The 25,561-nt window shown below is 46.4% G+C and overlaps 3 protein-coding genes across 3 annotated transcripts in view; 2 read left to right on the top strand and 1 right to left on the bottom strand.

Annotated features, from left to right (window-relative positions):
* The first annotated feature begins 1,526 nt into the window (after positions 1–1,526).
* Ppm1g (protein phosphatase, Mg2+/Mn2+ dependent 1G) lies at positions 1,527–20,079 on the top strand. The gene is made up of 10 exons (XM_021201658.2): positions 1,527–1,893; positions 14,217–14,286; positions 14,567–14,652; positions 14,970–15,102; positions 16,222–16,634; positions 17,503–17,634; positions 17,939–18,173; positions 18,445–18,574; positions 19,055–19,157; positions 19,462–20,079. The coding sequence occupies exons 1-10, from the start codon at positions 1,774–1,776 to the stop codon at positions 19,660–19,662; spliced, it is 1,623 nt and encodes a 540-aa protein (XP_021057317.1). The 5' UTR covers positions 1,527–1,773; the 3' UTR covers positions 19,663–20,079.
* A 357-nt stretch (positions 20,080–20,436) lies between these two features.
* On the top strand, positions 20,437–23,736 carry Znf513 (zinc finger protein 513). Its single transcript, XM_021201390.1, has 4 exons — positions 20,437–20,753; positions 21,002–21,157; positions 21,890–22,477; positions 22,565–23,736. The coding sequence occupies exons 1-4, from the start codon at positions 20,699–20,701 to the stop codon at positions 23,389–23,391; spliced, it is 1,626 nt and encodes a 541-aa protein (XP_021057049.1). The 5' UTR covers positions 20,437–20,698; the 3' UTR covers positions 23,392–23,736.
* Positions 23,737–23,816: 80 nt separating this feature from the next.
* Snx17 (sorting nexin 17) overlaps positions 23,817–25,561 on the bottom strand; it is a 6,407-nt gene continuing 4,662 nt past the window's right edge. The window contains exons 11-15 of the mRNA XM_021201391.2: positions 25,002–25,127; positions 24,783–24,860; positions 24,570–24,644; positions 24,438–24,479; positions 23,817–24,357 (exon numbers count right to left, since the gene is read on the bottom strand). Coding sequence (XP_021057050.1) covers positions 24,244–24,357; positions 24,438–24,479; positions 24,570–24,644; positions 24,783–24,860; positions 25,002–25,127 — 435 coding nt within the window. The 3' untranslated portion in view covers positions 23,817–24,243. The remainder of the gene's footprint in view (positions 24,358–24,437; positions 24,480–24,569; positions 24,645–24,782; positions 24,861–25,001; positions 25,128–25,561) is intronic.

Below are 25,561 nucleotides of genomic sequence, written 5' to 3' on the forward strand. Positions count from 1 at the left end.
ACCTTTGGAAGAGCAGTCGGTGCTCTTACCCACTGAGCAATCTCACCAGCCCCCATAACTAATTCTGGGATTTGCTTATGAGTTGAGGGTCTAATTCTATATCCCAGGTTGGTCTGAAACCTGGTATTTGGGAATCTTGCCTCAGCCTCTTAGTTGCTGGAATTACTGGCAATGAGCTATAATGCTGGGCTTAGGTTTTTGTTATTTTTTTATTTAAAATTTATGTGTTTTGACTGCATGTATTATGTGCACCACTTGTGCACCACTTGGATGCCTAGTGCCAGAAGAGGGCTTCTGGTTTCTTGGAACCAGAGTTAAAGACAGCCATGTTGGTACTGGAATTGAACCCTGCTAATGTGCATGAGCTGCCAGGGTTCTTAACCTCTGAGCCAGCTCTCTAGTCTCCAGTTCTTCCCAATGAGTTGATTTTCTTTTACGTTCAGGAAATTACTCCTTTCCGTTATATATAATCCATATAATGAAAAGAATCTGCTGGATTGTCACTCCAACCCTAACTACCCGTGGCCAGCCCCCCAGTCTTAGTTTATCACGTTCAGATTAAGAGAATTCTAACCAGTTACAGTACCCACCAGACTCTTCCTCTGGTGTACGGTGCACACAGAATCAGACTAGCCAACGCAAAACAGGCACCAGCACAATGACGTCCACATTACCCATCTTGATGCTAGGCCATTGCTGGATCTGTTGCTACTTAGAATCTCTCTCCACAAAGAGGCCAGCCAGCTTCCTCAATAAGCCAGCCCAATAAAGTTTACACTTTCCTCAGTCCTCCAGCCTTGTAAACGTATTCCCTTCTCCCGTGGCTAAACGCCACCCCCAGGCACCTTCTCCGAGGGTCTTAAATTTACCATTGGTTAGGGGCTGGAGAGATGGCTTAGCGGTTAAGAGCACTGACTGCTCTTCCAGAGGTCCTGAGTTCAATTCCCAGCAACCACATGGTGGCTCATAACCATCCGTAATGAGATCTGATGCCCTCTTCTGGTGTGTCTGAAGACAGCTACAGTGTACTTACATATAATAAATCTTTAAAAAAAAAAATCTACCATTGGCGATAAGCAGCTCTTTGCTCTCGCCTCACCCAGCACTGCACCAAGCAGTTTCTACCCTGTATTAATTGAGATTTTCCCACAGACCTAGGTCTCAGGTTTCCTTTGTCAGTACAGAGCCTGTCCAAAGACCGCGGAAGCGCACAACAAACGCTCGTCAACTTTAATTGAACCGAATCCGGCGGGGTGTGTCGGAATCTGAGGGCGTGTGGAGGGAGAGAGGGAGGGACAGCGCTGACAAAACCGCAGGACCCCGCTGGAAGCCCCAGACAACAGAGACTTCAGGCAAAGCTGCTGAGGCCAGAGACCCGCGGTAAAGCACGGTCAGCGTGGAGATGGCCCACGTCCCCACAGCTCCCTCCAGCCCGGGCCGTTGGTGGGCGTGGCAATCAGTCTCGCGGGAGCGGCGGTTGGGCGGGCCGTTGTCCCCGAGGGCGGGGCGAGTTGCTAAGGAAATGACCGCCCGCAGCGGCTCTCCGCGCCAGTAGGGCGGGGCCTGGAGCAGCGCGGTTTCCGCTTCCGCCCTCTCCCCGCTCCCGTCCCGTTACCGCCTCCTAGCCGGCCTCGCGCCTTTCGCCGGCACCTTGCGTCGCCTGCGCAGCCGGGCCCGCTCCTTGCCACGCGCGCCCCCAGGGGCCCCGGCTCCGGCGCCGGCAAGGGTCGCGTCCCGCTTACCTGTCCCTCAGGCAGCCAGCCGTCCGCCGCCATGGGTGCCTACCTCTCTCAGCCCAACACGGTGAAGTGCTCCGGGGACGGGGTTGGCGCCCCGCGGCTCCCGCTGCCCTACGGCTTCTCCGCCATGCAAGGCTGGCGCGTCTCCATGGAGGTGAGACAGGGCCCCAGCGGCTGGCCACTGCATGGCAGGGACCTGACAGAGAAAGGGAGCGAGGGGGATGGGGGTCTCCTCAAGCAAGGGTCCCTGACGAGAGCCTGCGGCCACGGTGCGGGAGGCGGCGGCGAGCGCGGGATCCGGGCGGAGAGGGAGCAGCTAGAGCTTGGGGACCGCGGCCCGATGGCTAGTGGCGATGGCTAGTGGCTGCGGGAGCCCTGCCATGTGAGAAGAGGCACCTTCCGCCTACTGGCCGCTGTCTCTCCGTGCCTTCGCGCCATCCTCTGGTGCCAGCCCAGCCCTCCTGCTTTTCCAGCGGCATGGGGTGTAGTTGTCCGAGGGAAGAGGGAAGACTCGCTATTTGTTCGCTTATTGGTCGAATAGATGTGAATGACTGGTTCGTTTTTATTCTTCAAATATGTAATGTGGCAGGCCTCTTGGGGCTACAGACTTGATGGCGAAAAGGAGCCCGGGTAATAATGTGCTTTCCAGTCTTAACCCTCAGTTGCTTTTAGCCTTAGACACCTCATGTTAATTTCAGAAGCCCTGCTTGACCTTCGAGAATTGTCACTCGTTCGTATTCTTTTCGAAGCCTTTTACGACCTTTAGGAAAGGAATTGTGTCTATCACTAGACTTGCTTTTATTTTTATTTTTTAAAATATGCTTGTAATTTTTTTTTACTCGATTTCTTTAAAACTTAGTTGTCATTTTCCTCTGCATATAATTTAGTTTACTCGATTTTCAGTCTTTTCATCAATCTTTTTTTGTTACCGTCTACGAATAACTTTTTTTTTTTTTAAAGAAAAATACACTTTGGATGAAAGGGAAAGCAATCATTTGGATTGACAGTGTTGAGCAAATGGATGTGAAACTACAATGAACAGGGAATAGGTGTCTTTGAGAAATTTTGTGCGAAGTCTAGGTAGAAGGACTAGTGAAATGTTCTAATTATGTCTGGAATCGAGGGTTTATCCACTTAGTAGGTGGGCTACAGGTAACAAGCCAAATAGTTTCCCTTTTTTTTTTTTTTCCTCAGATTCCCTCGCTCCTCCCTGTGGTTAGCTCTGGAATGACAGTGTAAACCTAAATGGTTTGTTCTTAGACTCAAAATTTATTCTCACCAGCTTTTGATTATGGCTCTAGCATTATCTAGATCCAGCATCTAGATGAACAGTTTCAGCAAGGAGAGGGTCCTATTTATTTGGCTCAGTGCCCACATTTGACTGCTTGGTGTTTTTTTTTTGTTTTTTTTTTTTTTTTTATTTCGAGACAGGGTTTCTCTGTGTAGTCCTGGCTGTCCTGGAACTCACTCTGTAGACCAGGCTGGCCTCGAACTCAGAAATCCACCTGCCTCTGCCTCCCAAGTGCTGGGATTAAAGGCGTGTACCGCCACCACCGAGCACATTTGACTGCTTGGAAATTGAGGCCTAGAAAGATTAGGGTACTTGTACCTTGATACAAAGAATTGTATTAAGGTGTTCAAGACAATAGGTTCTGTTCTTATAGGTGTCAAACTGAAGCACAGCTTTCATATTTCTCAGTGGCATGCTGTAGTATTGACTGGGTAAAGTTAGAGAATCATGAGTATAGCTTCAGAAGGAAAGCCTTGGGGGTGGCTCAGTGCTAAGAGCACTTGTTGTTCTTACAGGGGACCAGAATGTGATTCTCAGTGCCCACGTCAAGGTTACAACAACCTGTGTTTCCAGCTCCACTGAATCCCGTGCCTTCTTCTGACCTCTGCTGATACCTAGTTCTCTCAAGTGGAGTGGGGGTGGGGAGGGTGGTGGTGGAAGGAAAGCCATAATGTTAGTCTGGCTGGTGTTTGGGTTAGGCTATGGGGTTCTTTTATTCACATCTCATAGACTTTAAAAGTTTCTTGTTTCTTAATTTCCATTTATGTGGAATGAAATGGTTTTTCCACTTTTGGGGGAACTCTTTCTAATTTTCTTTATGAATTGAGTTTCTTGAGTGTTTTCAGATCTATGAATTCTGTGATTTTTACTTCTCTGTTAAGCATTTCTTTTTTTGGTTCCTCCATTGGTGATTAAATATCTACTTCAGTTTTCTCAACTGTTCTTGAGACCATACTCTTCCCTCTAAAAGGCAATGTTTGAGCATTAAAGCCTTCCTGCTGTTCTATTCCTGGATTTACTTTTGTTTGAGTAAATATGCCTGATCTTGAAGTACTATTTCAGATCCTTTTCTGCTGCAGAGATAACTTTCTTTCTAGGTTTGTGTCCTCCTTCAGAGTATTACATAGTATCTTTGCTATTGTAAGAAAGTTACTAAACCAGGAGTGGTGGCGCATGCCTCTAATCCCAGCACTCGGGAGGCAGAGGCAGGTGGATTTTTCTAAGTTTGAGGCTAGCCTGGTCTACAGAGTGAGTTCCAGGACAGCCAAGGCTACATAGAGAAACTACAAAATTAAGAAAACTACAAAATTAGGATGGGCGGTGGTGGCACACGCCTTTAATCCCAGCACTTGGGAGGCAGAGGCAGGTGGATTTCTGAGTTCGAGGCCAGCCTGGTCTGCAAAGTGAGTTCCAGGACAGCCAGGACTACACAGAGGAACCCTGTCTCGAAAAAACCAAAAAACAAAAACAAAAACAAAAAAAAACCCAAAACTACAAATTTAAGAAAGTTACTAAAGTTTCTAGTCTCTTAAAAGAATCTTTCAGAAAATAAGATCTTGATCTAAGAGTGTATATAGTTCAGTAGACCAAAAAGGTGGGGAAGAGTTATGCTATGTCTTGGTTCCTCTTTTCCTAAGGAATAGACTTAATTCTACCAATTAATGAAGCCCATTTACATTGTTGGCTTGATTCTAAAGACTGGATTCAGATAAGGCTGTATTGGTTTACCTTACAGAAGTTAGTAAAAGTCTGACACAATTTTAAACCTGTTCTACTCCCCCTCTTGAACCAAGGGTGGATAGTAGTCACCAAAAGCTGGCATTTCATACCTGCTGTCTCATTCTTCCCAACCCTCTTGCTGTGGAACTAGAATTTGGGGGAGGGCGGGGAGGTTGTCAGAATGCTGTAGTGATACCCCCCTCTTTGTGGTTTAGAGAGATCCTCCAGCTTGTTGAGCTATCCTGTGGAGTTAAAAGGAGGAGGAGGTGCTGAGAAACAAACAAAAATTGTGAGGTTTTGGTGGCTGATGAGAAGTCCAGTTTAAACGCAATGTACTGTTAAAAGGAAAAGGAATGTGGAGACTCCTCCGAAAGAAAACAGGTTTTTTTTTTAACTTTTTAAAGAAATACTATTTATTTAATGTATATGAGTACACTGTAGCGGTCTTCAGACACACCAGAAGAGGGCATCAGTCCCATTACAGATGATTGTGAGCCACCATGTGGTTGCTGGAAATTGAACTCAGGACCTCTGGAAGAGCAGTCAGTGCTCTTAACCACTGAGCCATCTCTCCATTTTTTTTTTTTTTTTTTTTAAATGAGTACTCTTTCTGCATATATACCTGGGTGCCAGAAGAGGGCATCAGATCCCTTTATAGATGGTTGTGAACCTCCATGTGTTGCTGAGAATTGAACTCAGAACCTCTGGAAGAGCAGCCAGTGCTCTTAACTGCTGAGCCATCTCTCTAATACTTTCCTCGTTGTTTTGTTTTGTTTTGTTTTGTTGGGGGGGGGGTCGAGACAGGGTTTCTCTGTGTAGTCCTGGCTGTCCTGGAACTCACTCTATAGACCAGGCTGGCCTTGAACTCAGAAATCCGCCTGCCTCTGTCTCCCTAGTGCTGGGATTAAAAGCGTGCGCCACCCCCCCCCCCCCCCCCCCCCCCCCCCACCCCCGCTCTACTTTCCTCCTCTTAAATACTCTTTATCTTATTTTTTTTAGCATTTTTTTTAGCATTGTGTGTGGATATGTATGTGTTATAGCACACATGAGGAGTTCAAAGGACAGCTTATGGAAATTTCATTTCTGTTTCTACCATGGAGGTCCTAGGATTGAGCTCAAGTTGTCCAGACTTGGTGGCAAGTGCCTTTACTTATTTCTGTTATTTCTGCAGCCTTTTTGAGAAGCTGAGGGTAGGAAACAGGGATTTATTATGTAGCCCTGTCAGTTCTGGAACTTGCAGGTATCCTATCTCTGCCTCCTGAGTGCTAGGATTACAGGTTTGGATCACCAGACCCTATTTGGTATTGATATGTTTTGAATCTTTGAGTGGTCATCATAAAAGATTATTCAAGGACTGAATAGATAATGCCTCAGCAGATAAGAACAACTTTGATGCTCTTCCAAAGGACCCTGGTATGGAGGCTAACAACAGCCTTCTGTAACTCCAGTTTCAGGGGATCTTACACCTTCTCCAGGCCTCTTCCAGGCCTGCTTGGTACACATGTGATGCACAGATAATAAAGGGAAAATGCCCATAACACATAATATAAAAATACATCTTAAATTTTTTTACAAGAACATCTTGAATTGAATATCATGTTGAATAGGAAACTCTCAATATGATTTCTTTGTTTTGATTGAAATGGTCTTATATAACCTCAAACTTACTGAAGACGACATTGATCCTCCCTCACAGCACTGTCTGGTGTCTATAGAGAGTGTTGGATTCTCTGGAACTGGAGTTACAGATAGTTGAGTCACTGGGAGGTCATGTTGGTGCTGGGAACCAAATCCAGGTTTTGGTTCGGCAAGAATAACCAATGCTTTTAACCAGTGAGCTATTTCTTCCAGCTTCCTATATATGATATTTTTAAAGTGACATTGATGTATCCTGACTCATTCCATGGCTTTTTAATAACTGAATAATGTTTCTCTTAATTTTATTTCTTCATTGCTAATAGATGTTAAGATCTGCGTATTTGCCTACATATGTATACAACTTTTTGTGTGGAAATATATCTTGGGCATATACTAAGAATGGAATTGCATGAGTGATATTAGGAAATGTGTATTTGCCTATTTCCCATATTTTCTGTCATATTAAAGTCCTTGAATTTATCAAAGTGGTGTCTTTTTATGTGCTAATGGACTGAGTGATGGCTGGTAGCTCCTATGTCTCTCTAGGTTGAGGGTTTGTCAGAAGAAAAAGTGATGTGCAGTAGATGGTTAGGGCTTTTTAGCACACATCCTTAACTTCCAGGGACAGTAGAGGGGCTGATCTGTTAATGGCCAACAATTTGATTAATCAGTGCCTGTATAACACCAAAGGGGTTCGGGGGGCTTACAGTAGAATGTATGGAGATTCTTGAAAAATGTGATCACCAGAGGGCATGAAAGCTGAGCCTCAGTGGGTTGAGAAAGTTCAGTGATGCCCAGCCCTGGACTCACTATAAATATTCTCCTGAATTTAGTGATTTGTACTAGCAAACTAATTGAACATAGAGAAGGAGTTTAAGGAACTTTCTGTCCACTGCCCGGTGTGTAAGGAAAAACCTGTGGCCACTGAAGTTTTTGGTATTATGAGAATACTGCCACTGAGCTTTGTCTCTGTCCCTTACAGAAAAGCTCTTATCAGCGTGAGGAGGTTCTTTTTCCCCTAATTTGGTTAAGTCCTAGACTTTTGTTACAAAGTACTGTCTTTTTTTTTTTTTTAACGTAAGAATTTTATTTTGTGTCTTTTGATGTGTATGTGCAGTTGCCCACAGAATCGAGTCCAGGAGGGATCATAGATATTTGTAAGTTGCCTAATGTGTGTGGGTGCGAGGACTTGAACTTGGGTCCTGATAGAGCTATAAGTGATCTTAATGACTGAGTTATCTCTCCACCCCTGTCAAATGCTTTTATTCATGTTTTTAAAAATCTATTAAGCTAACCATGTGGCTTTGGCATACGCCATTAATTTTGAATGCTAAGTCTAGCTATATTTAGCATATGTTTGTTTGTTTTTTGGTTTTTTGGTTTTTGTTTTGGTCATTAAGTATAAATAGCCCTTTTGAAGTGTTGCTGGATTTTGTTGGCTACTATTTTGTTGAGTTTTGTTGTTGTTTTGTTTTTTGTTTGTTTTTGGTTTTGGAGAGAGGATTTTTCTACAGAGCCCTGGCAGTCTTGGAACTCAATTTGTAGATTAGACCAGCTTTGAACTCACAGAGATTTACCTACCTCTGCCTTCTGGGTGCCAAGATTAACAGCATGTACCACCACCAAGTGACTAGTTTGTTTGGTTTTAGTATGAGGATAATAGGGCCTCATAGAATGAGTTCGAAATACTGCCTCTTTATCTGCCTGTGAAGAATTAGTACAAGTGTCTCTTGGAATCCACAAAGATCCTGATATTCAGGTCACCCTGTTGATAAGATTATCAAGTCCTTTAAATGAAATGAGGAAGGTCTTTAATCCCAGCACTCGGGAGGCAGAGGCAGGCGGATTTCTGAGTTCCAGGCCAGCCTGGTCTACAAAGTGAGTTCCAGGACAGCCAGGGCTACACAGAGAAACCCTGTCTCAAAAAACATAAAAAATAAAAATTAAAAAAAAAGGAAATGAGGAAGGTATGATATTGCATGGCTTTAATACCAGCATTCTGGGAGCAGAGGCAGTCATATCTCAGGCCAGCCTTCTGTTGTTTGTTGTTTTGTTTTTTCGAGACCCAGTTTCTCTGTGTAGCCTGACTTAATTTTTATTCTTCAACAAATATATGCATATAATGTGTTGTGTGTGTCATACCTACTTACTTATGTGGTTGTGTCCATGGGTGCATGTACTTGAGTAGCAACCAGAAATTGGCATCAGGTGGTTTCCTGTGTCTTCTTGAATCTCTGGCATCGTATTTTTTTGAGATGTCACTGATGAACTCCAGCGGTCTACCTATCTCTGCCTCCCATTCCCACACCCAGGGATATAGGATCACAGATGTATGCTGGTGCCCAGCTACTTCGTTTTGTTTTCTGAGACAGGGTCTCATTTAGCCCAGCACTATCTGGCTTTTATCTGGGTGCTGGGAATCAGGACTTAATTGCATGGTAGGCATTTTATCAACTGAGCCGTCTCTCAGCCTATATGCACCTAATTTTAAAATTATATGATATTACATTATTTTTTAGGGCTGTTTGGTTTGTTTATTATTATTACATTTATTTCTTATGTGTGTGTTGGGGGAAGAGCCATTCACATACCATAGTGCGCATATAAAGGTCAGAGGATAACTTGTGGGCGTCAGTTCTCTCCTTCCCTCCTGGGTGGGACCCATGGACTGGTCCTTTTGTTTGGTAATTTGAGGCAGGGTCTGGTGTTGTCTAGGCTGGTCTCAAACTCATTGTATGGTTGAGGATATTACTTATTTTTGGTTTGGTTTGGTTTTTGGTATTTTTTCAGACAGGGTTTCTCTGTGTGGCTCTGGCTGTCTCGGAACTCAATCTGTAGACAAGGCTAGCCTCAAATTCACAGAGATCTGCCTGGCTCTGCCTCCCAAGTGCTGGGATTAAAGGCGTGCACTACCACTGCCCTACTAAACTTTTAATTGTTGATTCTCCAGATTTACCTCCCATATTCTGGGATTATATAGTGTATACCACCACAGCTGGCTTTTTTTTTTTTTTTAATTAGAAAGATAATTAATTCCCTTCCTAACTGCCATTGAATCTTTTATCTTGACTTAACAAGGATTTAGGTAAATGTATATATCATAAATGTAAGTGGTTGATTTGAAAACAGAACAGCTGTCAGGAGACTAGCATCAGAAGAGAATTAATTAACCCTTTATTAATGTGCATGAACCTGTTTAGAAGGTCAGAAGGGCTGTTGGATATATGACTTATTAAGACCAAGGCTTAATAGCCTTACTCAGGTGACTCATGTTGTGTGTATTCTGAGTCATCTTTTCTAAACATCACAGTAATTATATTTCTGGGTGTCATGCAGTAAGTGAAGAAGATATCTTTAAGGTAGTTGTCCTTAGATATTTGGGAATACTTCATCTTTGTTAATCTGTTTTGCATTGCTCTGACAAAAATTGTACTTTATAAAGAAAAGTTTCAGCTCACAAATTTGGAGGTTCAAGCATGAATTTGCGCCACTCTGCTGAGAACCATGTGGCAAATGTCAGGAGTACATTTGCAGGAGTACATGTACAAGAAATCACTTGTTGTGAAGATGTAGGAAGCAAGAGACTAGAGATGACTCAGACTGTCTGTCTCTCTCTTCATGATTAAGTGGTCTCGTGGAAGTAATACACCCTACCAGACTTGACCCATTCCGGAAAGCCAACTTTACTCTGTTTATGAGGTTGGAACCTCTACCTAAATCCCTTCTACTAGGTCTTATTTAAAGTCTGTTACTTCAGTACTACTGTACTGGGCCTAGCCTCCCTAGAACATATACATACATCTCTGGACAGCAAACCTTAGCACCGTCCTAAGCAGGCATGGAGGGTCTGTTATATTGTGGTAGTATTAGACCCAGAGCAGTAAGGGAACTCAAGACAGTCTTCTTTGCTTTTGCATGCTGGTTTACAATCTGGCTTTGGTCATAGGACTTCTCTTTCTCACGGAACATTGTATGACAGTGTAAGATAGAATCTGTTCAGTGTCCAATCATTGGTAAAGGCAAGAAAGACTGCAGGTTTAGAGCACTGGCGTAGTTGGGAAAGGCCTCTTAGAGTCACTGAGATGTAGAGTACAACAGACAAGAGTAGTGAGTATGGGGAGTGGTATTATGAAGAAGGAGAGGAGAAGAGATTGAGTTTGTACATTCTTTGCTAGGTAGTGGAAGCAACATGTGTGTTAAAAGTGTAGTGGTTGGAAAATAGCTTTAGAATTAGGAGATTGGGTTATTCTCGTGTGTAAGGGTGACTGAGTGCCTTAAAGCAAAGTAAGGCAGGAACAATGTGATGAAAGCTACCACGGATAATTGAGCAGCCCTCTAATAGATGGAGGATAGGCAGCTAGGAAGGTGAGGAGGGATTGCTATTAGTGTTGGCAGGGACAGTTACAATTCCACAGGAAGAAGTAAGACCAGGGCTAAGGAGATGATTTAAGAGGTCAAGTAAGAACACTTGTTGCTCTTGCAGAGAATTTGGGTTCGATTTCCCAGTACCTACATGATGGTTCACAACCATCTGTAACCTCCTTCCAGGGGATCCGATGTCTCCTTCTGACTTCTGAGCATCAAGCATACATGTAGGATACATATACAAACATGCAAACAAAACACATAAGAAATAAAATGAGTAAACCTAACAATGTTAAAGAAGATGTAAGATAGGAAGCCGAATTATTTCTTTAATGAGTCTTCTGTGTTCCTATTTATGGAAGTATTAAGATAGAAGAGATGACCTATGGGAACAATCAGTTGAAAGTATAGAAGTATTGTTCTTTTTAAATTAAGAAAACTTGAGGGGCTGGAGAGATGGCTTAGCGGTTAAGAGCACCGATTTCTCTCCAAAGGTCCTGAGTTCAAATCCCAGCAACCACATGGTGGCTCACAACCACCTGTAACAAGATCTGACACCCTCTCCTGGAGTGTCTGAAGACAGCTACAGTGTACTTATATATAATAAATAAATAAATATTTAAGGAAGGAAGGAAGGAAGGAAGGAAGGAAGGAAGGAAGGAAAGAAAGAAAGAAAGAAAGAAAGAAAGAAAGAAAGAAAGAAAGAAAGAAAGAAAGAAAGAAAAAGAAAGAAAACTTGAAACTGTGACATAGTTTGGAGAGAGAAAATGATTGTTTGCATTGCTCTTATATGCTTCTGCTTGACAGAGAAGTGTTTGAGGTCAGGACTTGAAGAGGAAATGCTAATCTAGAAAGAGAAGAACTGGAGGCGTAAAGGAAAGTTTAGATAAAGGTAGAGAGAACCTTGGGGTCTTTCTGGTAAGGGAATATGTAAGAGTTTAACCTGTCAGCCAAGAATGAGAGAACAATTGCACTGAGAACTTGAACAGTATGGGAAAGACTTGAGACTGGCTATGTACAGAGCATAAACACGCACACGCACCAAATGAAAAGTAGTGGCTACAGTCAACACACTCATTTTGTAACCACAGTACTCAGTGTTTCTAGTACAGGGCTAAGGAAAGAAGCTGGCGGTTATGCAGGGTCGGGTGAGTTTTTCTAGATTGCCAAGAGATAGCGTCAGATACCTGTCTGTGGCTCAGAAAGGACAAAGAGCCAAGAGTAAAGATTCTGATTGAAGATGTAAGTGAAATTAAAGTTCTTAGAGAAGGTGGGACAATTCCAAATAGTAACGTACATCAATAATCTCACTGAAAAGTAAAAGTGATGTAGAATTCTGAGAACTGAGACCTGGGTGTGAGAGGAAGCTGAATCTATTGTGGGTATTTCTTCTCAATAAAAAGGACAAACAAGAAAAGTGAGAAAAAAGTGCCAACTTTCAGAGCAGAATATCTACATAGCAAATAATAGTATGTAGACTGATATAATATGCTATATAGAATATCTACATAGCAAATGATAGTATGGACTTTTTACTTGTTTTGTGTTATCCTAGTGACCACCCTGTGCTGTGATAAAGTGGTTAAACTTTTGCTATTCCATATTATAAAAGATGATAAAGTTGACACACACACTATAAGGTTGTTGTCAGAAGATCATGTAGTACAGCATACCCTCTCTTCTGTATCAGCTGATTTTATCAACTGCATATCAAAAGTATTTGGAAAAGGCTAAGTATAGTGACTTATCCTGTGATTCCCAACACTTACAGGAATGAGAGAGGAGAATCATTGAGTTTGAGGATAGCCACATAACGGGATCCTGTCTCAAAAACAAAACAAAGCAGGCTGGTCATGGTGATGCACACCTTTAATCCCAAAACTCACCTTCGAAGGCAGGTGGCTCTCTGAGTATGAGGACAGCCTAGTCTACAGAGTGGCATTTCAGAACAGCCAGGGCTACACAGAGAAACCTTGGCTGGAAAAGCTAAAACAAACAGAGTAGGAAGGTCTAGGAATATAAACACTGGCTTAGATGGAAGGGAGGCTAGCTAGCATGGCTTGTAGTGGAGGTGTTGGAAGAGGCCTTTGGCCTGTGGTACTTAACTAGGTCCTGGAGAGGAGACAAAAAGGTATTCTGTTTGTTTCCGGGAAGGGGGTAAATCCTTTTTTGATGTCTTTCTTCCCTGCCTTATGATTTATTTTCTTACCCAAGAACTATTCCATAGACTTAGTTCAGCTCAAATAGAATAATTACTACATTCAGATATTCTCAATATTGATATAAAGTTTTAAATGCTGATACCTGAAAGAAAAAGGAAAATTATTGAAATTAACCCCTACAAGGTAAGTAACCGAAGTACAGCGTTGATTAGCATTTAGCCCATTGTCTGAAGAGTATCTGAAGGGAGTTTGGGTTGTCTCCAGGGTATGGTAGAATAAGCTGCAGCACACATCTACCAAAGACTTAACGGGTTTGCTTGAACTTTGTCCCTCTTTGCAAAATTAGTTTGAGGCATTAGAAATTTGTTAGAAGAATACAGTCAAACTTTTTAATGAAAAAATGTTAGTGTGGCCAGGGCCTTTTCCAACTTCCTTTCAGATGTGCTGTGCCGTTGGAATTGAATTTGTTGTAAAGAGAATTCTCTTGTAAATCTAATTTCTCTAAGCTGAGGATAGCTTCTTGAGTTAAGCTTTAGGAAGAATTTGTTAAGATGCTGCAGTGCTTTTTTCCTTTTTTGTTTGTTTGTTGTTTTGTTTTGTTTTGTTTTGTTTTTTTGAGACAGGGTTTCTCTGTATAGCCCTGGCTGTCCTGGAACTCACTTGGTAGACCACGCTGGCCTCGAACACAGAAATCCACCTGCCTCTGCCTCCCAAGTGCTGGGATTAAAGGTGTGCGCCACCACACCAATAGCTTTATCTTTTATTGCATATATTTACTTATTTAGTTTGGAGGAAGGGTCTTCATGTGCCATAATAACGTGTGGTCAGAGGGCAGCACGTAGGAATTTGTTCTTTCCTTCTACTGGGGTCAAACTTAAGCAGATAGGCTTGTCAGGGAGCACCTTAACTCTAAGCCATCATTTGGGCTCAGGAGTAACTTTAAAGAACCTGAATTCTAGGCTGGGTGGTGGTGCGTGCCTTTAATCCCAGCACTCAGGAGGCAAAGGCAGGCAGATCTCTGTATATTCAAGGCCAGTCTGGTCTACAAAGTAAATTCCAGAATAGCCAGGGCTACACAGAGAAACCCTCTTTCAAAACAACAAAAACAAAACAGAACGAAAGAGCCTGCATTCTGAGTCTTTCTGTAGCTCCAAAGGGTCAGGTTTACTAAGCAGCTATAGTGCATGTCTGACCCGTCAGAGAAGGGTTATGCTACAAAGATGAAAGTACCTTGTGTCCTGAAATACAGGAGAAATAGTTTTTGAACTTAATGAGTCATTCTGATTATGTTCTTTCTTCTAGGATGCTCACAACTGTATTCCCGAGCTGGACAATGAGACAGCCATGTTTTCTGTCTACGATGGACATGGAGGTAACTTTAGGAGATCATACTGGTAACAGTGTAAGGCCCCAATCTCAGACGTGCTAATGGGCAAGAAAGGGCTTCTTTGTTCTTCCACTTCCCACGATTGAACTAAGTATACTGGGTAAGAAAATGTCAAGGACTTTATTAATGTACTCCGAGGAATGATAGGGAAATGTTTTCAGGGTCACACTCTGCTGTTGTTCTGTAGCTAGGTCTCAGGTGTGCAGGCTCATCATCTGTCCTCGTGTGAGGACATACTATTTTGTTAATAAGACCTTTCTTTTAGGGGAAGAGGTTGCCTTGTACTGTGCCAAATATCTTCCTGATATTATCAAAGATCAGAAGGCCTACAAGGAAGGCAAGCTTCAGAAGGTCTGTCTTTCTACACTGTTAATTCTCCACTTGGAGGGTTCTCCCTGGTTTTCCAACCTTTGGCTTCTCTTTGCACTCTATCTATCGCTTATCTATTGTATTTCTTCTTAAAGAGTTCTATGCCTCAGACCCCAAAGAGGCTTCTTCCCACTTGGGTATTTTTAGACTTACCTTGTTCTCTTACTTTATCTATCTGTGTGTCTTGGTATGATTGACCCCCATGAATGTGCATCCTCATTGTGTGCCTAGAGCTGGGTGTATTGGGTAGTTGATTTGTATCCACCGTAGTTGTCTTATACTACTTTGCTTATATTCAGGCTTTACAAGATGCCTTCTTGGCTATTGATGCCAAGCTGACCACAGAGGAAGTCATTAAGGAACTGGCCCAGATTGCAGGGAGACCCACTGAAGATGAGGAGGATAAAGACAAAGTAGCAGATGAGGATGATGGTGAGTGTGTTAGAAGGAAATGGGCATTGGTTATCAGTTCCGAGAAATGATGGCTTCATGAAAGGACACCGCAAGAATCAACTAAACTGGCTTATGGGAGCCCACAGAGACCGAACCAACTATCAGGGAGTCTGCATAGGACTGACCTAGGCCCCCTGCATATATGTTATGGTTGAGTACCTTAGTCTTGTGGGATTTCTAAAAGTGGGAGCAGGGGCTGTCTCTGACTCTGGCCAACTTTTGGGACCAAGTTTCATACCAAGTTGCCTTATCCAGCCTTAATAAGAGGGGAGGTGCCTAGTCTTATTGTAACTAGATATGCCATGTTTATGTTTGGGATGCCTACCCTTTTCTGAAGAGAAGTGGGAGTGGATATAGGTAGAGGTACTGGGGGAGAGGAGGGATGGCAAACCAGTCAGGATGTAAAAAATAAAATAAGAAAAGAAAACAATCCTATATGGGCTATAAGGGGGGCAGAAGCAGGCAGATCTCTTGAGTGCAACACCATCCTGGTCTATAGAGTAAGTTCCAGGACAGCTAGAACTACACAGACAAACCCTATCTTGAAAAACTTTTAAAAACAAAAAAACTTACACCTACACTGTGTGTGTGTGTGTGTGTGTGTGTGTGTGTGTGTGTGTGTGTGTGTGTGTCATGATAAAGAGAAGTAACCTTTGTTACTTTAAAAACAAAAAACTTTAGCTCTAAGCATTTTTGCGTGTGATAGATTTTATTGCTCTGATGTGGTTTTCCTGGTCCCCGTTATGTGTGTGCTGAGTTTTCCTTCAGGACTGGGGCAGTCATTATGCTTGAGAGCCATAGATTACAACTTAGCCCTTCTCCTGGGTTTTCTGGGCCTCAGTCAAAGTAAAAGTTTCAACTTAGTAATACAAAGGAGAGGTGCAAGGGGAAGCGTGACTGTTGTTCTTCTGACTAAGAAAGGAATAAAAGACCAGGGAAAGTCCATTGAGAAAGAAGCCAGGGACTGTTCTTCTCAGGCTTGAATAGTGAGGAGCCTCAGAGGAGGAAGGTATTGAGGAAGCTCAGCCTCCAGAGTTATCCAGAGGGGCCGATCTGTGAGGGTCGGGGATGGGGCTCTGACGTAGTCTTTCTCTGCAGTGGACAATGAGGAGGCTGCACTTTTGCATGAAGAAGCTACCATGACTATTGAAGAGCTGCTGACACGATATGGGCAGAACTGTCAGAAGGTCCCTCCCCACACCAAATCTGGAACTGGGACAGGCGATGAACCAGGGCCCCAGGGCCTCAATGGGGAGGCTGGACCTGAGGACCCATCTAGGGGAACTCCTTCCCAGGAAAATGGCCCCACAGCCAAAGGCCACACGGGCTTTTCCTCCAACTCAGAACATGGGACTGAGGCGGGCCAAATTGGTGAGCCTGGTACTGCTCCTGGTGAGGCTGGGCCTTCCTGCTCTTCGGCCCCTGACAAGCTGCCTCGAGTCGCTAAGTCCAAGTTCTTTGAGGACAGTGAAGATGAGTCAGATGAGGTGGAGGAAGAGGACGACAGTGAGGTAAGGGCTATGAGGTCAGCCGGGACTGAGGGTGCTGTGAGGGCCTCTTTGGTACTTTAAAGTTTTTGTTATATTTCGTGAGAGTGTGTGTGTGTGTGTGTGTTCGTGTGTAGTGCCGTGGCTTCCCTACTTCTTTCATGTGAGGCCTGGGTTATTGGGCTTGTCAGCAAGCGCCTAACTGACCATCTCCCCCCGTCTTTCTCATACCTTAAATCATCTTCCTAGACTCAGGTATTGGAGGTCACACCTTTGAGTACATTGTCTCTGCCATTACAAGTCCCTTTAACCCTTACCTTTTCTTTTGTTGATTTTCATATTCAAGAAAAATGGTTTTTCTTTAAAATTTAAAAATAAACATGTATTTTATTTTGTGTTGTGTGTGTACCTGAATGCCAGGGCATGCTTGTGGAGGCTGGAGGACAACTTGAGAGGGATAGCTTTCTCTTTCTCCCACGTGAGTCCTGAGGCTTGAACCTCAGGGATGGGGCACCAGACTCGGCCCTTTGAGCCATCTCTCTAGCACAACAGAGTGATTTAGTTCTGGCCTTTCGGGATCTGACTCCTAGAGAACAGGAAGGTGGTTTTATTACTTTAGGTATTTGGGTTTCTCCTTTTTCCAACAATTTATTCTCTGGAAGGTGTTTTGACTGGCTTGTTTGATCTTTCTCAGGGAAAATTGTCCAAACATCTTTGCTGATGATATCTGAGCCCAGTTCAGAATGCCAGTGTGTCATCCTTTCCCTAGCCTGTCCCTGGCCTCAGATGTTCACAATATTGATACTGGTTATATCTTTGAGTATGCGTTGGGGAAGGTAGGCAGTGGGGAGTCTCAATACCCAGTCTCAGTAGCTTGGAATTTTCCTGGTAGGAATGTAGTGAGGACGAGGACGGCTACAGCAGTGAGGAGGCAGAGAACGAGGAAGACGAGGATGACACAGAGGAAGCTGAAGAGGATGATGATGAAGAGATGATGGTCCCTGGAATGGAAGGCAAAGAAGAGGTGTGTGGGGGAGGGAATGAGTGACTTTGGAAAGGACAAGGGACAAGTATAAGTCTCCTGAGTTGGATTTTTGGAAGTATATCCCCTTGGTGTTTTAGTCTTTAATTCATCCTCAGTAGGATTAATTCTGCAGTAGGAACTCTGCAGTAGGGTAGTCTGAATAGATTTGCCTTGGAAAGGGCACGGGAGCATGCTGCTGTCTCTGGACAGCTCTTCCTGTTGTGAAAGCTCTCATAGATAGTTGGGTCAGAGGGGTGCACTCCTACCAAGGAGCTTCCACAAGGCTCCGCTTGTTCCTTTTAAGCCTGGCTCTGACAGTGGCACAACAGCGGTGGTGGCTCTGATCAGAGGGAAGCAGTTGATTGTGGCCAATGCAGGAGACTCTCGCTGTGTGGTGTCCGAGGCTGGCAAAGCTTTAGATATGTCCTATGACCACAAACCAGAGGATGAAGTGGAGCTGGCGCGCATCAAGAATGCTGGTGGCAAGGTCACCATGGATGGACGAGTCAATGGAGGCCTCAACCTCTCCAGGGCCATTGGTAAGGACCAAAAAACTGGGCAGTCTTGGGGTTTTGTCCGTGGCCCAAACTACCTGTGCTCTTCAGAATAAGCTCATGCCTCCTTTGTTCTTAAACACCTCTGTGAAATGGTAAAGTTATACTTGCCCTGTGTTCTGGATGTTAAAAAAGGCAGATGAGCTCTTTGTTCTGAGAGCAGATCTGAAACTAGAAAAGATGAAACTCAAAATTTGACCTGCCTCTAATACAAGTCTGGGAATCACTCAAACTGCTCACCGCTCTTACTTTTCAGGGGACCACTTCTACAAGAGAAACAAAAACCTGCCACCCCAGGAGCAGATGATTTCTGCCCTTCCTGACATCAAGGTGCTGACTCTCACTGATGACCATGAATTCATGGTCATTGCTTGTGACGGCATCTGGTGAGCACTGGTGGAACCCTTAAACTCCCTTGTGCAACATTGCTTCTGTAAGGCTTGGAGCTGCAATAGGGTAGCTTCAAGGCTGGCTTATCGGTGAGTTAAAACCACCGAGCCAGCCTTTAATCCCAGCACTCGGGAGGTGGATTTCTGTGTTCGAGGCCAGCCTTGTTGGTCTACAGTGAGTTCCAGGACAGCCAGGGCTAAACAGAGAAACCCTGTCTCGGGAAAAAAAAAAAAAAAAAAAAAAAAAAAAAACCAAAAACACCACCAAGCTTTTTTTTGAAAAAAAAAAAAAAAAAAAAAAAAAAAAAACCAAAAACACCACCAAGCCTAGGCTGGAGAGATGGCTCATCTCTTAAGAGCACTGACTCAAGCCGAGGAGCATTTACACGGGTGTTGACATTGGCCTACATCAGTACTGATGCCTACCTGCCTCTCTTTGGTAGGATTAAAGATTCTGACTGTCGTTTTTTGACCCAGGAATGTGATGAGCAGCCAGGAGGTTGTAGACTTTATTCAATCAAAGATCAGTCAACGTGATGAAAATGGGGAGCTTCGGTTATTGTCGTCCATTGTGGAAGAAGTGAGTCTAAAGTTGGAGGAGGGCGCCTGGTTTGCACAGACACATCTCTTGAGGTGTGAGCAGAGGCTGGGAGTAGTAGTGGTCACTGTACACACTAGAAGACTTTGATTAAAAAGCTGGATCTTTCCTCATTTCCCTGATGTAGCCTTGGGCCTCAGAAATTCACAGGTTTCTTCTTTGTGATAATTTGCCCATTCCTTCTGTCCTGCCACCATGTATTAGCAAGGACAAACCTTCTTGTGGTACTTTGGTTCCCGGGAAGGTGTTCAAACCCCATGGCTAAACTGCCTTAACCTTTTCGTAGCTGCTGGATCAGTGCCTGGCGCCAGACACTTCTGGGGATGGTACAGGCTGTGACAACATGACGTGCATCATCATTTGCTTCAAGCCCCGAAACACAGTAGAGCTTCAACCAGAGAGTGGCAAGAGGAAACTGGAGGAGGCACTGCCCACGGAGGGGGCTGAAGAGAACAACAGTGACAAAAAGAAGGCCAAGCGGGACTAGCAGTCAACCGGACCCTGCCCACGTGGACTGTTTTCTGAGCCCTTGGACCTGAGACTGAGTTTTGTCTTTTTCCTTTAGCCTTAGCAGTGGGTATGAGGTGTGCAGGGGGCTGGGTGGCTTTCCTCAGCCCATTCCAAAGAGGGCCCCCCCCCCCTTGGACGCGGCGGCCAGGGGGCCTCTACTGCCCTCTCCAGCCTCTTTACTCTCTTTGGGCTCATTGACTGTCGGTTCTGTGCCTGTGCTCTGTTGTGTTGGAGGGAAGGACTGCTAGTTCTGATTTTTACTCTGTGAACACTTTATTTAAGGACATTCTTTTTTATTGGCGGCTCTGTGACCCCTAGCCGCTTGCACCCACTCTCTGTTGTACACTTTCAAGCAACACTTTTTCAGACTAAAGGCCAAACAAAAGCTAATCGTGCTCATAGTGTCCTTTTTTACTCTCCTACCCTGGCCTCATTTGGGGGGCTGTTGCTGTGTGCTTGTGTGTGAGTCCCCAGCCTCTGGAGGGGAGCAATGAGTGTGGAGCAGGAGCTGGGAGTCTTAACTCCTGAGCGAACAGCCCGCTGGACGCCATCCTGGCGCTGTTCACCTTCAGGCACGACTTCCTGGTTCGTATACGGAGGGGGCAGGGTACCATTTTCCTGGCTGGCTGGTCGGGTTACGCATCCATCTTCTGATTGGTTGGCTAGCGGCGCATCACAATCACTTCCTGGTCATGCTGCGGCTGCGCTCCCGTTGTACAGTCCATGAACTACGCGTCCCGTGTCGCTCTGCGGTGGCGGAAGCGGAAGCGGGTACGGAGGTACCAGCTGGTCTTCGGAGGGGGGTAGGGGGCTCCATGAATGGAAGCGGCGGCGGCGGCGGGAGCGACCTGAGCTGGGCGCCGGGGCCGGGGCCAGGGGCTGCCCAGGGCCCGCAGCGGTGTATGGGGGCGGCTCGTGGATCCTAAGAGCAAGGACCGACGGCTGGGCCGAACTGGGAGGGGCGGGGCCGGGAGGCCTCGGGCCGGAGGCGCGTCGGGCTGGAGCCGGTCACGATGCCCCGAAGGAAGCAAAGCCATCCACAGCCCGTGAAATGCGAGGGGGTCAAAGGTCAGGGGTCAGGGGCCTTGAGCGGGGAGGAACAGGGGTGGGGTCAGTAGAGTGGGCTCAGGTCAGGGTGGAGGGGGACTCCTGAGGCTTAGGGGCGGATGATCTGGGATCTTCGCTCCTTAGCAGAGTAGTAAAGGAAGCTGAGGGTCATCGAGTACGGCAAGTGCAGTTCACCACAGCTGGCTCCTTGGTTGGGGTTATGGGCACTGCTCGGGAGGGACATTCCACAAGCACCCTCCCCTCTTTAGTGGATACTGAAGATTCCTTCGACGAAGGTCCTGGGGCCCTGGTGTTGGAGAGCGATTTGCTACTAGGCCAAGATCTGGAGTTTGAAGAGGAAGAGGAAGAGGATGAAGGTGACGGCCACAACGACCAGCTCATGGGCTTTGAGAGAGACTCCGAAGGTGTGTTTAAGGGTCGTGGTTTAGGATTAGTGGCAATTGGTAACTCAAGCCCTTTAGAAGGCGGTGCCAGCGACCAGACCACCACTTTCTATAACCTAGAACTCCCTAAAGGTCCCTCAGCAGCAGCATTTTGCTGAGGTAAAGTTCTGGGTCCAGGCTAAAGGTGGTGTGAATACAAGGGTGGGTAGTCCCAGTTCTTCTTATGTGCACCTCAAGAGGTTCATGCAAGGGAATTATGTAAATAAGCTACACTTAAAACACTTTTTTTGACCGGTAGCAGCGGACCCTTTTGTACTGAGGTTTCAGTTTCTATCCTTAAGTCTTTCCTTTATTTTGGGGGTATTTTTTAAAGTCAGAGAAAATCCATAAAGGAATCTGCCTGTGTAGTCTGCACTACATTGTTCCCACTTTCTCTAAACTGCGCCTGCTTGGGAAGGCTTTCAATTCATAACCAGTGCTTACAAAAAAAGATCTTGGGGTCTTTATATTTTTTCTTATCTCAAGAATTAATGTTGCTTCACATCAGCCTGCACCCTTTTTCAAGTTCGTGATATTTTCCATTTGTTGAAAATGATATGTCAACGCTAGTGTTAGTAATTAGGCTCAGAGGGTAGGACCAAATCAAGGATGAAGCAGAATGAGAGTGGGGCTACATGTGAGAAATGAGAGTTTGGAACTCTAGTCTTGAGCCATGATGACAGGTTGTTTTGTTTTTTTCCTACGTTTCACCAGGAGACTCTCAGGGGGCCAGACCTGGACTTCCCTATGGGCTGAGTGATGACGAGTCTGGGGGCGGCCGTGCACTAAGTGCAGAGAGTGAAGTTGAGGAGCCAGCCAGGGGTCCAGGGGAGGCCAGGGGTGAGAGGCCAGGCCCAGCCTGTCAGCTGTGTGGGGGGCCGACAGGTGAGGGGCCGTGTTGTGGGGCAGGAGGGCCGGGTGGGGGGCCCCCGCTGCCCCCACGGCTGCTGTACTCATGCCGGCTCTGCGCCTTCGTGTCCCACTACTCGAGCCACCTGAAGCGGCACATGCAGACACACAGCGGGGAGAAGCCGTTCCGCTGTGGCCGCTGCCCCTACGCCTCAGCCCAGCTCGTCAACCTGACGCGACATACCCGCACCCATACTGGCGAGAAGCCCTACCGCTGTCCCCACTGCCCCTTTGCCTGCAGCAGCCTGGGCAACCTGAGGCGGCATCAGCGCACCCACACAGGGCCTCCCACTCCTCCCTGCCCAACCTGTGGCTTTCGATGCTGTGCTCCACGACCAACCCGGCCTCCCAGTCCCACAGAGCAGGAGGGGACAATGCCCCGACGATCAGAAGGTAAAAAGAACACCAGGCGTCTTGGGACATGGGTAGGTAGTGATAGGGATACTTGGATTAATGGCCCATATCTCATTGTTCCCACAGATGCGCTGATCCTGCCAGACTTGAGTCTCCATGTGCCACCAGGTGGTGCCAGTTTCCTGCCAGACTGTGGGCAGCTGCGGAGTGAAGGGGAGAGCTTGTGTGGAACTGGATCCGAACCACTGCCAGAGCTACTGTTCCCTTGGACCTGCCGGGGCTGTGGACAGGAACTGGAGGAGGGTGAGGGCAGCAGGTTGGGAGCTGCCATGTGTGGGCGCTGCATGCGAGGAGAGGCTGGAGGGGGTGCCAGTGGGGGACCCCAGGGCCCTGGTGACAAAGGCTTTGCCTGTAGTTTATGCCCCTTTGCCACTCACTACCCCAACCACCTGGCTCGGCACATGAAGACTCACAGTGGTGAGAAACCCTTCCGCTGTGCCCGCTGTCCATATGCCTCTGCCCATCTGGATAACCTGAAACGGCACCAGCGCGTCCACACAGGAGAAAAGCCCTACAAGTGCCCCCTCTGTCCGTATGCCTGTGGCAACCTGGCCAACCTCAAGCGTCACGGTCGCATCCACTCTGGTGACAAACCTTTTCGGTGTAGCCTTTGCAACTACAGCTGCAACCAGAGCATGAACCTCAAACGTCACATGCTGCGACACACGGGCGAGAAGCCCTTCCGATGTGCCACCTGCGCCTATACCACAGGCCACTGGGACAACTACAAGCGTCATCAGAAGGTGCATGGCCATGGTGGAGCAGGAGGGCCTGGTCTCTCTGCCCCTGAGGGCTGGGCCCCACCTCATAGCCCACCCTCTGTTTTGAGCACTCGGGGTCCAGCAGCCCTGGGTGCTACTGGTAGCAGGGCTCTTCATTCAGACTCACCTTGAACTAGGGTTCTTTTACCTGGGGCTCTAGGAATTAGCCCTACACCTCCTGCATTTTATACAAATGGACTAGAAACCACCTTTCCCTTTCTCCCCCGCTGGTCAGGGGCTCCACACAGACTAACTAGGCACTATATGGACCAGCCTGAATCCCATGGTCAGGGGGCCATATAGGCCAGGGGGCCTTGTCTTACTTAGCTCACGTACCAGATGGGCTAAGTGACTAGGGCCTTGAATTCACCGCCACTGCTCCTTCCCAGGGGCTACGGATGAACTGGTTGGGAGCTGCCCAGCCTTTTACTGTTTTAACTTATTTCAGTGCTTTATAATAAAGGAAACACTAACAGAGCCATGTCTATGCTGAATTGGCAATGGCAACTATTTAGGCCTTACCCCTTCTGACAGGGGCAGTGAGAGGGAACCAAAGGTAGGCGGCAATCAGGCTGAGTTTAATGATGGGGAGCTGCTCAGACCATTCACAGACCTCTGCCCACCCTTTGCCCAGGCCCTGAAAAGCCAGAAACAACTCATGGAGTGCTAGAGTTCCTCAGAAGCCAGAAACAACCCATGGAGTATTAAAGAGCTCCTCTCTGAGGCAGGTAGCCACAGTCTCTTGGACTTTGTGCAAAATACTAAATGCTAATTTGGCATCAAGGACCAGCTCTGAAAAAGAGACAGTGATCTTTTGTGTAGCCAGCCCGGGAAAAGGGAAGGTATGGTTAGGAGGCCCCTGGCCAAGAGGAACAGGAGGAGTGGGAAGGAAATAGGAAGAGAGTCCCCTAACTTGGGAGCATAGGCACAGGGCAAGTTTGTATAAATCTCTCAGGTAGAGGGCAGACATCCAGGCAGCTGAGATTACAGATCCTCATCTCCAATGCCCTCGAAGGCGAAATTGCCGTGGACGGCACTGGCACTGGCATCGGTGCTGGGACTGCCAATCCCCCGCAAGCTCACAGCACTCAGTTTACTCTGTAACAGAGGTGGGAGGAGGGTCAGAGGGTGGTAGCCCGAGAGGCCCTACAGTCAGCCTCACCGACCCTGGAACTCACTGAGAGTTTGACCATGGATTCCCGGCTGGCGTCTGGTGACTCCTGGGGGGAAGGAGGCAGAACAGTTAGATTTAGGAGCAGCGGGAAGGCAAGGCTGAGCTGGGAGCCAAGGGCTAGCTGACATTAACTTACAAGCAATGGTGGGGACTTCACTGCTTGCTGGCTGTCTGAACGTCTCAGGGTGCCCCCCACCCGCCGGCGCAGCATCTGAGAACAGACCCAAAGTACTGATACAGAGAGAAAATTCACTTCAGAGCCCAACCACTTCCCCTTCCGAGAGAAACCTTACTCCTAGGACAAACCAGGAGAGCACAGCCACTCAGCTGCTCAGTCTCTGCTGCTTACCTTCCTGATGCTGCCCCCAGATTTCTTCACCATCAGCTCATCTACCATGGACTGCAGGCAGATGCTCATCATGATAGCCTGAGGGTAAGAAGGTGACTCAGTCTGACAAGAGACGCAGTCCCCACCCAGGTGTACAACATGGACTCCATTCATCGAGTCCTTCAAGCCTGCACCTGGGGGCCTGAGGGCTCCGTAAGAGCTCTGAGGGTGGGCTCATACCTGTGGGCTGGTGATGGTGACCCACTGTAGCCGGTCCTTGCTCATGAGGTATTCAAAAGCCAGTTCCAGACGCACCTCACCCCGACCCCGGCTTGGACTGCTCGTGCCCCCACTAGGGAGTGGCACCTGGAAGAGGAATAGGGGCTCAGACTGAATTCATGTCGGCCAAGTTGTGGACCTCTGCAGCCTGGAAGCTTAAGGCTTGCCAGATCTCCATCTCAGAATGCCTCCCACCATTCTGACTTTCTCTGGAAAGTCAGCCACACAGGCATCAAATTGCAGATAGCCATAGTGCCACAGAGTTTGCACCGGCAGCAAGATCTGAAAAAAAGCCCAGTCACAAAGCCACTGGAAAGCTGAGGTGGGAGAGTCATGAGTTCAAAGACACCTGAGCTACACAGTTCCAGGCCAGTAATAGCATAACTAGAAGTTGCTTCAAAAAAAAAAAAAAAAAAAAAAAAAAACAGAAAGAAAAGACACTCACAGAAAAGGTGACCATCCAGCATGGAATGCGGATAACCCGGAAAGAGCCTTCACGGAGCTGCTGGCCTGGTAGTCGC

Source organism: Mus pahari, chromosome 7, assembly GCF_900095145.1.
Source record: "Mus pahari chromosome 7, PAHARI_EIJ_v1.1, whole genome shotgun sequence".
NCBI classification, from domain to species: domain Eukaryota; kingdom Metazoa; phylum Chordata; class Mammalia; order Rodentia; family Muridae; genus Mus; species Mus pahari.